General features: G+C 42.6%; 1 protein-coding gene across 7 annotated transcripts in view; it reads left to right on the forward strand.

Annotated features, from left to right (window-relative positions):
• The window catches only part of brsk2a (BR serine/threonine kinase 2a), a 146,690-nt gene that overhangs the window by 81,985 nt on the left and 49,960 nt on the right, over positions 1-14,745 (forward strand). For all 7 annotated transcript variants that reach the window (XM_068602786.1, XM_068602789.1, XM_068602787.1 and 4 more), the window contains one exon: positions 3,905-3,999. In XM_068602786.1, coding sequence (XP_068458887.1) covers positions 3,905-3,999 — 95 coding nt within the window. The remainder of the gene's footprint in view (positions 1-3,904; positions 4,000-14,745) is intronic.

Consider the following 14,745-nt stretch of genomic DNA (forward strand, 5'->3'; position numbering starts at 1 on the left):
GATAACGATACCATCTGTACACCCGTTGCATTTCTGTAAACTTTTGAACTAATTGTTTTTATAGTTGTTTTATTTTCCAGTACAAGAGAACAAATTAAAATGTAATCCATAATATGCTTACACACAATAGTGCATGGGCAATCGCAGCGGCAATCTTCTCCATAACCCCCCAACGCCCCGTGAGGCTGTGATCCTTTGTGCTCTCAGTCAGAGCCTTACAACAGAAGCTATGTTCAAAGGCAGTCTACCTGCTGAGCCCAGCCAGATCCAGACAAAACCCCGGTGTCTTCCAGGGCATCTCCTGGACACGCCTCCCCCAGCCCTGCCATTCCAGATCCAGCTCAGCATGTTCACCCAGAGCTTAGAGAGTTTCCTCTGGGGTTTGGTCACAGACAGGTGAAAGGGACACAGGGAGTATCAGACGATCACTGTCGTTGCAGGACATTGGAGAGAAGGGAAAGCAGGGTTGATTTGTGTTCATGGAGAGGAAGAGGTTAATTACATAATGCAACATACTTGAGATAATTCACTGTGAAATTAATGTGCATTTCCTGTTGAACGATGATGTTGGAGTTGGACATTAGCAGGGGATCATTAAGTATAAACCATGAGGATATCATTTGGGGATTTATTTTAGAGGTGCTGGTGGTGGTTAATAATTTCTGAAATGCTCTGAGGGCGTTGTAAAATGCTCTGTGCAGCTGAAACGGCAGCTTAACAGCCAAGATTTCAACCGCCTATCTTTGTATCCACAGTCCTGTGCTTCAAACTACATTTTATTTTGTTGAGCAATCCAAAAGCATTTGTATTTAATTATTTGTTTCAATCATAGTTGTATTCTATTCTAGATTGAAAACTGTACTGTGCGTTGGATGTTGAATGCACACACAATGACATGCTCTAGCATTTCTTAGATACTATTTCTGGAAATATATATGCATAATTTTGATATAAAAGACAACAATTTCTATAAAGGCAGTAGTGAATTTCTTAGTGAAGTTCTTTCTTAGTTTATGTTTCAATACACTGCTATATAGTTGAGATGATATTACATTATAGATCCTCGATGAGACTGACAGAAGAGCAAAGTTACAATTACAACTCTGTCCGCTAGTTCAGGACCTCGGACAGCGCCATGGATTTATCAATACTGATATTTCAGAACCATGGTCGGCCATAAAACTTAACTTCCACAATCCTCAGTGAGAGAAAGGATCAATGGGTCAGGCAGGCTAGACCAACATCTTCAACGAAACAATCCTTCTGTCCCTGCTGTATCTCTGGTAGGATAATGAATGGACTGAATGGTGACAGGTTAACAAGGGAGCGTGCATTTTGGTCATTCTGCTAACAAGGAGGATGGCATCACCCCCTCAAAATGCCTGCAGACTCTAGGGGTATTGTCCGTCGGTCCAACACTGGACAGACTGAAATATCTCAGCTCAAATGTGGCACAGGTCTTCCAGAGGATGAATCCTTCTGCCTTTGGTGATTCACCTTGAGCACCATCATCAGATTGACATGTGGAGCCTTAAGTGGAGCGTCTCAAAGACAAATGCTTAAATTGCAATAAGGTTTGGTAGAGAACTTGCTGAAAAGGGATATTCTGAGTGATATTCTGAGTATGTTTTACTTGAGAGTTGCACTGAGTAGCCTCACATGTTGGCAGGTCTGATTGAAACTTTCAATTTTAAAGACATGGTACAGGATATCAACACTCCTCTTGTCTGATATTCCTCAGGTGGGTCTGAAGTTAGCGAGAAATATTGTTTCAGTTTTTTTAAGGAGGCTCCTAGTTTGCTTGCTATTGTTTCACCACCAGTGACAAGTAAACATGTCACATTTATCTTAAAAATGCAATGTGTTTGGCCGTGACAATAAGTTCTATTTTTGTTTGAAGTCATGATTATTATGCAAGGCTTAAACGAGGCATATGTCTCATGCCTGTTTGTATTATGTACTGAACTTCCTTGTGTGAGTTCATTTTAATCCGCACACAAAGTGGTTGTAAAATCATAATGTGCTGTCTTCCCGTGCATATTTCCCTCTTGCTAATGCACCCTCCGCTAACGAAAACATAGGCATTGGAGGAAGACGGATGGAGAGTCAAGTAATCCAGTTAACTTCTCACGTATTTGCAGGCAGATATTTTCTCTTTAATGCGTTTATCATGACTTATGAGCTTCTCTACAGCAGCCATTAACATATGATTACCATCACAAGGCTAATGGTTTTGTCGTTCCCCCTCCTGCTCAACCGCTACATCCCCTTTTCTAAATCTCTCTACATCTTTTATCTTTCTCTTTATCTTCTGCTTCCTTCCTATTTTTCTTTCCTGCTCTCTGACATTCTCTCTCTCTCTCTCTCTCTCTCTCTCTCTCTCTCTCTCTCTCTCTCTCTCTCTCTCTCTCTCTCTCTCTCTCTCACGCCTCCTCTCTTCCATGTGTCTCCACTCACGGCCCCCGCGGCCCCTCATCTCCCAAGCCAGAACCTCACGCCCACGCAACGCTCTCCATTATTGCTTAATTATCTCCAGCCTGTCATTTCAATAATGTGCTAACACTGATTCTCAATCTTTCCACTTTTACCCTTCATCTTTGCACTTTTCTATTAATTCGCCATGTCGACTTCTCGATCCTCTGTCGTTTCTGTGGTGTCGGAAGACTTTGTTTCTGCATTCCTATGTTACCCCGCCTCTTCACAGCCCATTGACTCTCCTCTTCTGCTGATTCATATTGAAATGAAACTGTGTAAGCGATGGTGTGAGAGCGAGCTGGAAGCCTGGTGCAGCCAGTTTGATGCAGGACATTACTTCCCTGCATCGACATGCTACTTTCACTAACTGCATCATATCCTTTATTTTTACTTCAGGAGTAATACTTAACAACTTAATCCCGCCATCTTCATCTTTTCCATAACAAAAGTAGCAAGATATCAAAGCCTTCAAATGATTCCATTACCATTAGAGAGCTCAAATGTTGTATAGTTTAAACTCATCCTCCGTCGTCTCCAAATACCCGCAGCACCACGGAGCCGTTGGGGAAATCAATAATAGAGAGCCGGCATTTGTTTGTGTTCGGTTGTGTGTTGTTTTCAGTTTGTAAGTAATCTATGTTCTAATGTGTGTGCAACTCTGTGGTCCCTGGCAGAAAATGGATTGGTGATGTTGTCATGGCTCCCTTTTTTTCAAATACACAAAAACACACCACTTTATTTATAACGCTAAGGTTTTGATTTTGACACTGATGCCATTTCTAAAAGTTTGTGTTTGAATTCCAAGCGAGCTGAGTGGTACGGCGTATCAAACACACATCTCACCCATCCATCGATGTTTTGTGAAGTAAAGGGCAACGCTTTCTTCTGTGATTTCTTCTGGATTTGCTCTCCGACTTTTTTTTTCCTGCCTTGTTGCTTCATTATTGTGAGTTTCAAGCCATGGTCAATAATAAGTCCCATTCAACAACTGACCTTTGACTCCGTTTGTTTCCGTCACCTTTTATTGTCTGTTTGAGCTAACGCAACTGCTTCACAGCAGTTTAGTGCATTATAGGAATCAATAACACAAATGGCCAATTCCCATACTCCCCTTACGACTTAAATAAACCCCAGAGGGCAGTTTCTGAGAAGAATTGTCTACACTTCAAAAATCATTATCAGCCTCCTGTACATTTCCATTATATAAGTCCGGTCAATGCACATTAGTGGTCAGCCAAAAAACAACAACTTCACACATTGCTTTAATTCAAGTGTATTTTAAATGTTCTTTTTTATAAAGGACGTACGTAAATACAGTTGAGTACATCATTGTGAATCAGTTGCTCTAGTTATCAATCAGTATGGACATTGAAGAAGTGATTGGCCTATTTGACTTAACTAAGTGAGCTTTTTGTTTTTGTTTTTGCAGGGTTGGTGAAGTTGGGGATCCACTGTGTAACATGCCAGAAAGTCGCCATAAAGATTGTCAACCGGGAGAAACTCAGTGAGTCAGTACTAATGAAGGTAAGTTTACAGCTTTTAGTTCTTCTAGTGTCTTCCGGGTTTATAATTGTTCAAAATCGTTAACTTTTACTGCTAACCCTTTTGTCTCCACTTCGGAAGATTGTTTCTGCGTTTTTTGGTTCACTTAAATATTTCCATGTAATCTACACGTATGTGAATAAGGCATGTCATTTATTTGTAGTTAGTTGACCTGTTAGTTTGTCAAGAGGAGAGACGTGTTGTTTGTCTAATTTCCAACAACAGTGTCCTCTTTGATTAACATCAGGCCTCTCTCTCTCTGAAGCAACACTAAGGGTTACTGTAACTGATAGTAATGTCTCTAAAAGAGCCACTTCTTCCACACATAATATCCGGGCAGACTGCCAGCTGACATTTCAAAAACTCAAATGGTTGGACCGCTCGTGTGGGCTTGAAATTTTTTCATAAATCAATGAACGATCTTGCAAAACCGTTTAAATATGAGGGATTTATACCATAATCATCCTCATGGAGAGTGGAATCACAAGCTGACTTAGTGTGTCTTTTGAAGCAGCTGATTTCCATTCTTCTCGGATGTTGAACTCAAGCAGTCAGCTGTTTAGCTCCCCCGCCAGGAGTCATTGCCTCCAAGAGAACTTGGGGTAAGGAAACAATAAAGGGGTGTTCTGCAACTACAATTACTTTCCCTTCACTCCAAAATGCTCTAAAATTCTCTGGGTGAAACAATCATATTTATAATGTCGCTGTTCCCACACAATCTTGTTTTGAAGAATTCAGTGGGGATTTTTTTTGTTATTATGTCCCAGGGCTCCTGCTGGGCAGCTCTATTCAATGCCCACGCAAAATTGGCGTGCTACAAAATTGGCCCTTGTGTTGATGGAATAGATGTAAGGAAAGCAAAGAGAGCTGGGAAATGGAGGACAACAAGAGGCTACAACCTGAAAATCATCTTTCGCAGGACACACGCAGAGAGGAGCGCCTACTCTAATTGTTTGCTTATAAGCAGGAAAGTAGGAATCGGATGTTTTTTGTCTCCCACTGCAGGTTTTCTGCAAATGAAAAACCCTTCCGCTTTGCATCACTTTTGTGGCAGCATCGTTAGACTTAAAAGCTCTCTGTGCTCGAATATTACTGTTTGATAAAGAATCTGGTATTAATCAGCTTCTTGCTGTGTCAGTGCCGCCGCGACTTTTTCTCACTCACTCGTCTTGCTACCCGAAGTCGCTTTCTTTTTTATCTCGTTCTATTTGGCTCAACATGCAGTCTAATATTTTCATGAGGGAAAGACGGGTCGTTTCGGTTGCCTCAGCACTGACAGAAGTATTATTAGTTGTAGCAGTAGGTGCTGGAACCATTCTAACATGTGACAGCGGAGAGGACAGTTGTGGAATAATGTCCCAACCCAGGTGTTTCAGAGTGTGCTGTCCTGCAGAGGAACATGAAAGTAACAGATGCCAAACACTGACAAGGCTTTTGCTGAAGCTGCATTTCAGAGCCAATTACTGAACTCGCCCATTGTCACTATTCTCTCACTGCTGGCCCCTGGTGCGTGCGTGCGTGCGTGCCTGCGTGCGTGCGTGCGTGCGTGCGTGCGTGCGTGCGTGCGTGCGTGCGTGCGTGCGTGCGTGCGTGCGTGTGGGCATGTATGTGCCATTAGGGATTGAATTATGTGGATACAAGGAGTTCCTCCTAAAAGAGACGCTTTGAATGTTTTGTTTGTCTTTTAAGTTTGGGAATGGATGCCAAACTCAGGTGTGTGCGTGTGTGTGTGTGTGTGTGTGTGTGTGCGTGTGCGTGTGTGAGTATGTCATCCCCATATAATGCAGATAAAAGTCCATACTTTGGATCTCTTTTTCTACGGTTTTTGTGTCAGCATTTCTGTGTGCTCATGTCCGGTGTGTGTATTGCTTTAATCATTGCCCTCAGTAAAAAGCACCAGCCTCAATTATAATTCCAAACCTTGGTGTCAATGTACTTTTCACCCATGTGTAATAAATGATGAGGCATGAGCCATTAGACCACAATGTCGGTGAGGTCACTTGTAAAGTTCCCTCCAGTTTTGGGACACACTAAACAAAACAGTGGTCCGCTACAGTGGCTGGACGGGTGTTTTCTGAAATCCAGTTACTTTCCCATACTCCCATTGTGTTGCACACCAGTCTTCTGTGTCTGTTCTCCGACCTGCCTGTGCGGCTGTCAGACTGTCAGAGTGATCCTGCTGCACTCTACTGCAAGACTCACACACTGTGAAATGTCACCTTTTAATATGCTAATGTCTTGGGTCCCCGTGGTGCCATTAGGGGAGAATATGACTCTCCTGGACAGGTGTGCGTGTGTGTGTGCGTGTGTGTGTGTGTGTGTGTGTGTGCCCAACACCGCTGACGACATACATATATGCACGCATGCAGGCCTTACGCACAGAAGAGTCCCTCCGAATGTGTGTTCATGTGTCGTAACGACACACACAGACACATATTCATATGTGTGTGCACGAGCACATCCGCCGTGACACACGTCATCTCTCTGTGTCTGTCCTTCCCCCGACTGGCCTTGGTAGTCAGGGGTCCGTGGAGACGAGGAGACGGGTTGAATTAATTGTCTCAGAATAGCTGGCATAGAGGTCTTTCCTCCACTCACTGTGTGTTGAACTTTGTATAACTAGTTGAACTCTTTAGTCCTCAGCCCCACAGGCTGGACCAGAAAGACGTTGAATTTTCTTGGATAATTAATTTGTCTATGAACTTTATGTCAGTTTGTTACTGAGAAAAGAGCCTTGAATACTTTAAAGAGCAAGTGCAGCCCAATGTGTTTTTTGCTACTTTTAAGCCAGGGGTGTCAAACATACGGCCGTGAGCCGGATCCGGCCCGCCAGGGGGTCCAGTCCAACAGAAGAATATATATATATATATATATATATATATATATATATATATATATATATATATATATATATATATATATATTACTGGTGCGGCCCACTTGAGATCAGAATGGGCAGCATGTGGCCCCTTCACTAAAATGAGTTTGACACCCCTGGGCTGGGCAGAAAACACAAGAATGGAGTTTGTTGAATGGGAAGTGGCTGCCTGTCGTGTTTCAAGTGATGAGAAAGAAACAGACAGACAGGGAATACACAGCATGTGCACATATGACAGTATGTCGGCAGTCATTGGCACTGAGGCCAAACAGAATGGAGCCTGGCGATCCGATACAAAGAGAAGCCAGAACCAATACCGTGTGCGTGTGTGAGCGGGTGTGAGAGAGTTTCTCTGGGGAGTACTTAATGTTTCTGAAACTCAGCAAGCCCTCTTCTTCTTCCTCGCCTTGAATCCATGTCTCTTGGCCGTGGGGCTGTGGGCTTAGGAGGGAGAGAGAGAGGGGGAGAGAAAGAGAAGGAGGGAGAAGTAGAGAGAGAAGGAGGTAGAGGGAGAAATGGACATGCAGGTAGAAACCCTGCTGAGACATTGATTCATGATTTGTACAGTGGAAATGACGAGTAGACAAATTATATTTCTTCTAACTCTGAAATAAACATAATTCATATTCACACAAACATATGACAACTCTATAAGTACTGATGTCAGGAGAATGCTGGGAAATAAAACCTGAGCCACACGCCCTGCTAAGCGAAGTTGGGTATCAACCTAATGGGATCACCTTTGAAGAACTCTTTGCAATGTTCATTAGGTACATTCATGAAGTGCTCACATTATTTGGCATTTGTTTCTCCTCTTCAAAGGCAGTAGCTGTTGTGTTTTTTTTGCTCTGCACTTGTGTGACTTCACTCTCCTCTGCGATGGAAAACCATGAGTCTGTTATTGCAATGCTGCCAAGCACCTAAGGTAAAACCGTCGGTCTTATTTATGACGATGACATGGTGGAAGAAATGACGTAGAATCTTGCCTCTGCAGTTATGCTATGGTCTGACGTGCTTTCCCCAAGAGCAGCGCATTTTCTGTACCATATTTCATACTATATTACCTATCATTATGCTGAGTGGAGCAACTTCACTAATCCACAGTTTAGTCTCGGGGTGAGTTAAATTGTTGCTAGCCGCTAGCACTAACAACTAGCAGAGGGAGAAGGGTATCTTTAGCAGGCAGCAGTTGGTAGTTGCTGTTGATGCCTGCTCTGTTTCTCCCTCTGAGCCAGTGAGCTGGTGGCGGCTGCTGCTGCTGTTGGGATAAGGACAACTAATTAGCCAGAGTTACTCTCTCTCCTCCTGAAGCAGCACAACTTCAAAGTCACTCTACTGTCCCCAAGCCCAGAGAGAGAAAAGCAGAGGGGGGAGAGGAGGGATGGAGTGCAGGAGGAAGCGAGACAGAGGGGAGGGGTGTGTGTGTGTGTGTGTGTGTGTGTGTGTGTGTGTGTGTGTGTGTGTGAAGAGGGCTATAAAGATGGTGAACATGAAGTTAGAACACTTTGGATGGATGTCTTGTGAAGTATGCCGCTGCATAGCTACACTGTTTTCAATGGGGTGTTTTAGCGGTGAGGTTACTTGTGGTTTGCCGACTGTCCTTGATGTCAGTCATAACATTTCAGCGAAGAAAAATGTATGTGTGTGAGAGAGATAGCGAAAGAGAGTTTGGAGATGGAAAAGCCAGCAGTATAATTGCCCCCTGAAGCAAATAATTGAAGCGCTAAGGACATCGCATCTAAGAGCTGAGAACAAGCAGCCAGCACCACAGCCGGGGCAGACAGCTGCATCACCTAGGCTGGCTTGAAAGGACAAGGATAAGGAGCTTTTCTCTCATTAACGAACAAGATCAATACTGTTTGAATGTAATTCTCTGTCTATATTTAAGGAAAGATTGCCTCTTCTATAGAATTAAAGCGATGTGACCATATCATATGTGTATCTGTAGCCTAAATAACAAAACAAGAAGGAAAGTAACATTCGAGGCGATTGACTGATGCAATTTTTTTTGATGCACGGCATCTAAGATCATAATTTAGGACTAAAAAGGCAGAGAAAAGCAAGGTGTAAAGGTCGCGTACACCAACCGACAGGGATTGTGGTGGGCGGGCGAGGAGCAGAATGCCACGGCCGCAGATGAATCATACAAGGTCTAATCTTGTTATCCCGACACCTCGCTGACAGCACACTAGCTTTCTTTCTCCGCCATCTCTCCTCTTCCCCTCCTAATGATTATAGATTGGTCATCCTCTCCCATCTCTGTTGTGCCGCTCGTGGGTTGGTTATAGCATTGCCTCCAACACGCACATGTTTAACTTTGTGTTGTGTGAATACGTGTTGTGTTGGTGTGTCTTTGGGTGCGTGTGCCTGTGCCGCAGCAGACACCCCTTAAAATAAATGGGTTTCATATGTTGTGCCCCTGCGCGTTGATCCATCATGGTGCTGAGCCAGAAGCCAGGGCTTAGCACACAGTTTGATCTTAACAGGCTGACTGCACTGAAAGAAGACCAGCTCTGTGTCTCTGTTGCACGTTTGCTGCTTATTTCACTCATTTCTGTCTGTTGATGTATGTTTGCATTCAAATGTTTGCATTCAAATTTAATGAAGCAAAAGAATAATTCATTAATTTGGGTTTGATAAAATGTTTTAGATTTTTCTATACAATAAGGATTATAGCTATACATTACAGAACAAAACTGTAATAAAGTGTAGTTTTATACTGTACTCTATTCAATTCAGTTTTATTTGTGTAAGTACAAGATTTGCCTCAGAGGGCTTTACAACCTGTACACATGACAATCCTGTCCCAGGAGCTCACATAGGATCAGAAAAAAACTCCCCAAATAAAGATAGTAAAACCCCTTTAACAGGGAAAAAAAGGGAAGAAACCTGAGGGAGAGCAACGGAGGATGATCCCTCCCCCCGGATGGACAGAAGCAATTGATGTCATGTGACCAGAATGAACAACATAACAGAGTCACAGCACATTATGTGAATATGACAGAAATTATTCATAAAATGAGTAGTAGGCATGGTACTGACCAAATCCTAAAAAAAAGTGTCACAGTCTTTTTCTCTGTCTCTTTTCCCTTCATATCATTCTGTAGGAACCTACATAATAAAATAGATTTCCCCAAACCTGTAGTGCCGTTCAAAGCCCTTTGTCTGTTAACAGTCAATATGACGGTCACTCTCCGTTAAACATCCTAATTTGGTTCCCAATCACCACTCCCAACTTCCCGATCTTAATTGAGTGTCGATGAGGCTCTGCTGACATGGAAATGGACAATAGATTTTACCTGCGGGGCACATGATGTTGAGGGATTGTGAAGAGGTTTCTGTCTGTGTCACATTGTTTCATGTTAAACAGCATTGACTGAAGACACCAAACATTGAGTTTTGAACAGTTCGGCTTGGTAGTTTGGGTCCCAACGCGTCCTGGAGAGAGAAGTGTAAACCGTTAGTGCTGCTCTTGGCGGTGACGAACCCCATCAAACGCACACGGGGCTGTTCGACTGATTTTACCTCTCACATGTCTTATCCAGATAAAACAGAGACGGAGTGCAGACAACATAATGAAATGGAGGATAGCAGAACACAAGATGTAGCGGGATCCCCCGTTGCGCTCGACAGGAGACAGACGGATGTCTAAACCGATGGCATTTGTTTCTCCTCTTCAACGGCAGAAGCTGCTGTGTTGTCAGAAAGATGAGAAAGCTTTGTTTGCTTTTTATTTGGTGTTGCCTTGGCCTTGCTTTTCTTTCTTTTTCTTTTCCTAAGCGAGCAAAGGGCACTTTTCATCCAGTGCTTTTACCCTTAAGTGGAGTGATGCCTTCATAGGGAGATCACTACCCCTTCCAAGCTTAGTTTCCTTGTTATTGCCTGTTTATTTCTTTGTTTTGCTCTGGGATTTCTTACCTCTATTATACCTGTGGAGTCACTGAAGTGTGTATTTTATATTTTTTTCCTCTCTGCCACTGGGTATTGATGATCATCTTTTATCCATCTTGTTTGATAATGGGCAGGGAGTGATAATTGAATTGGTACATTCTTTTCCCTTGAGAGGAAAACAGTACTCAATTTTGACTACCAAATATGTCTTTGCCATCTGTTTTTATATCATGTAGCTTTCATTTCAAAGACGCATACGTCATTTGAATTTCATCTTTGTGATTTATTTTTATTTTTATTTACTTTATTTTTGCCTGTGTTCTTACTTAATGTGAGAAATGAACATGCACTATTTTGACCTTATCTTTATTAAGTGTGTGTGTGTGTGTGTGTGTGTGTGTGTGTGTGTGTGTGTGTGTGTGTGTGTGTGTGTGTGTGTGTGTGTGTGTGTGTTACTGTCCTAGAGCTTTGCAATAGTAGAACTGATGGACAATAAAGTATATCACAGTTTGTGACAACTGTCATCTCACTGGCTACAGCAATGATGTGATGTGTCTCTTTATATACATCACATCACTAGTGTGTGTCTATATGTCTTGTGTGCGTGTGTTTGTGTGTGTGTGTGCGCGCGCTTCTGTCACACATAGCATAAATGACACCTTGAATGACAGCTCTGTGACCATTATCCAGTTGCTCAGAGTCAACAAAGACATGCACACACGTACACACACACGCACACAACTCCCCATAAGTTCTGTCTGTCCTCTCGATGCAGGGTTTGGTCTGTTATAGTCTCACATCAGACTCACATCAGACAGGCGGTTGTGGGGTGAATCTCAGCTTGTGGACAAGCACGCTACAAAGAGCCCTGCCAACAATGCTACTTACCGGCCCACAACCATGAACACACTGTCGATAGTTTAATGCGTATGAGTGAGGCACATACCTTATATTGTAATAATTATGATAATAATTATGTGATTACGTGTCTCCCACTTTGTCACATGAACACGCGCTCGAGGCTAAGGAGTTACGGGGTAAAGCGTGCAATTCATTTAATCAAAAATGCGGCCATTAGGCACCTTTATGAAGTTTTAATGGCACTCTGGAACATTCAAAAAGCAACCGACAGTGCTACATCGAATATATATATATACTTTATATATATATACACCTTTAAGTAAAGTGTCACTTCACTACCACTAGTGGGGTTAATATTAATACTTCTACCTTCCTTATATTGTGTTCTCACAGGTGTAGAGTTGCATCCATGTATTTAACCCCTCTAGATGCTGTTAACTAACTTTCACATGGCCTGAGCATTAAGCACAGGCCAAATTAAGTTGTGAACCAGGCAACTTGTAGCTGTTTTAAATAAACAGGGAAATTAGCTCAGACTTGGCAGAGTTAATGAGTTTGAGACGGATCCTGATGAATGTTTGGGTTTTTGCGGTCAATGTGTTGAACATCTAAAGCAAGACACTTTCAACTTCTTCAGCTCCTTCATCTACATCCCTGTGGGAGTTGTTTGCTAATGACTGTGTTGTGCTAACACACTCTCAAGAACATACCGTCTCTCTCTCTCTCTTCCTCCCTCTTTCTTTCTCTTCCTCCCTCTTACTCTCTCTTCCTCCCTCTTTCTCTCTTCCTGCCTTCCTCTCCCTTTCTCTCTCTCCTCTCTCTCTGCCCCCCTCTCACTCACACGCTGTACATGTGTGTAAATGCATTCAGGCGCTGTGTACTTTTGCGCATATGGTTTGTCATTATTAGGGTAAATTAGTATTCATGCACAGAACCAGCAGTGTGTGCCTTTTATGTCAATGATTCACGCTCAGTGTAACACATAAATAAAAAGTGTGGAAGCGAACAGAACTCCCTGATTCAATTATTAGAGCTATTTTTTAACTTATTTACGAAGTTTCAAGATAAGTTGGGTTGTTTCAGTGGACCAGTGTTACCTGCTGACCTGTTGTCTGTCCAGTATTGACTCCTCTGCCCGGCTCACTATTGACCAGGCTCATGTGTCAATGAATAGGCCGCGTATTCATATGTGGAGATAATTAGGGGAGATGGAGAATCACTGTTTGCTAATTAGTACCTTCTGCCTGAATTACTGCAGTCAATAGTTTGTAGTATAATCCTCACTTTCTTTGTTTAAATTGTTTTCACATAACTTTACATTCACTAAAACCGGTACACTTGTGTGTGTTGTATTTTATAGCCAGGCCCCCTTTTTCTATTCGGATCAATGAATGTCCACTGGTTTAGTTGTATTCTTCATTTAACAGCTTTGCAACTTGTCCACTTAAATTGCCATCAATGAAGGCTTCAAAACGTTTTTCACAATCTACATCACACTTTTCTCTCTGTCTTCCTTTTATTTTCAAAGGAATGCTCTGTTTCTTTTTAGTTAGACCGTCAAATAGACTGCAGCATTTAATAACCACCCAGATTTACATTGGCAGCAATAAAGGAAATCATACTTTCTGCTAGATAAGGGAGCAGATGTCATTTTAATACAATTTTATGTCTGTGTTCTCCTGGCATATAGGAGACGATTCCATCGAAACTCGCATGCAAATATAGGACGACTGTAGATTATTAGATTTCCACTTTTATAACTGCTATAGATGACCTTCAGATCAAATCATTATATTCAGTTCTGCACCTTCTCTCTAGTCTGAAAATCAGTTCATTAATCCACATTTCACATCTCCACACAATCCAAGGTGACCTTACCAAACCTCTCACATAAAAAATCCCTCGCTGAGGGAGGGAGTGACGGAATGGACGAGTTGACATAAAGACACTTCAGTCGGCCAACACATAAACATGGCTGCCAAAGGGATCCGCTGCCTGTCCCTCACTGATAAATCACTCATTCTGTACATGGCTTTTGTACAAAGACATGCACGGCCATTCACATACTGCTAAACACAAAGACACACACCTTTTACCCTCTCCCAGCCCGTCCCACTCCGTCCCACCATGCTGTATGTTTGAAGAGGTTCATGATTATACCCTTTGACCCGAGGGTGTGGAGGATCTCTGCCATTAGACTCTATTAGGACCAAGGTTATCCAGGGACATGCCTGTTAGTGTGAAATGATGTGGCCTGCCACTGGTCTAAGTAGCACCCTGATGGATCTGTCAGCAGCAGAGGCACACGTCATTGACATGATTAGAAAGATAGAATGAGAGAAAAAAGAGAATAAAGGAAAGAATTGCCGAGAAGGAAGAAGAGGAGGAGGAGGAGTTTCAGAATTGGTCTTGGGCGTGAAGGGGTAATGAGGAAGATTTGAAAGGGTGGGAGATGGATAAAGGATAGGGACTAGCGAGCTAGCAGAGACTATGTCCACATCGATTTACATGTCTCTGGAATTGATCAAACTCCCCCGTGTAGGGAATTTATCTCTTCTTTACAAAGGATGACTGATACAGTGATTATCAGAAAAACCTGCTGCAGTGTGTTTGCGTGTGCACACAAGCGTTGTATTTGTGAGGTCCACAGGGTGGAGGAAAAACGATAAACAGAGGAAGATGAAAGTAAGAGAAATATTTTGACTGGAATAAAACCATACAAATATGATTTTATTTTGTTTCAGTGTATTTACTCTCAGTGGGACTAACTCAGCAGTGGGCGATAACGCAACTACCTAACACAATTTTGGATAAACAGGTTCTCTTAGGAACAACATGTTAATATCATCTTGAAGGGAGACGGCCATGCCCTGCAAAGCAAGTAGAGGAAGAGCACCTGAACACTCATACTGTGACCAAGATGCAAGGGTAGATTCTGTGTGTGTGTGTGTGCGTGTGTGTGTGTGTGTGTGTGCGTGCCCTTGAAACTGATGTCCTTCCCTCCAAGTCATTAAGACTGACATACAGCTCTACAAACACTAAACTCCTTGGCATTTACATGCATGTGTAAGCATGTGCACAAAGATACACACATGCGT

The sequence above is a fragment of the Clinocottus analis genome, unplaced genomic scaffold, assembly GCF_023055335.1.
Source record: "Clinocottus analis isolate CAN_PGR_092001 unplaced genomic scaffold, fCliAna1.0.p SCAF_6, whole genome shotgun sequence".
Lineage (NCBI taxonomy): Eukaryota > Metazoa > Chordata > Actinopteri > Perciformes > Cottidae > Clinocottus > Clinocottus analis.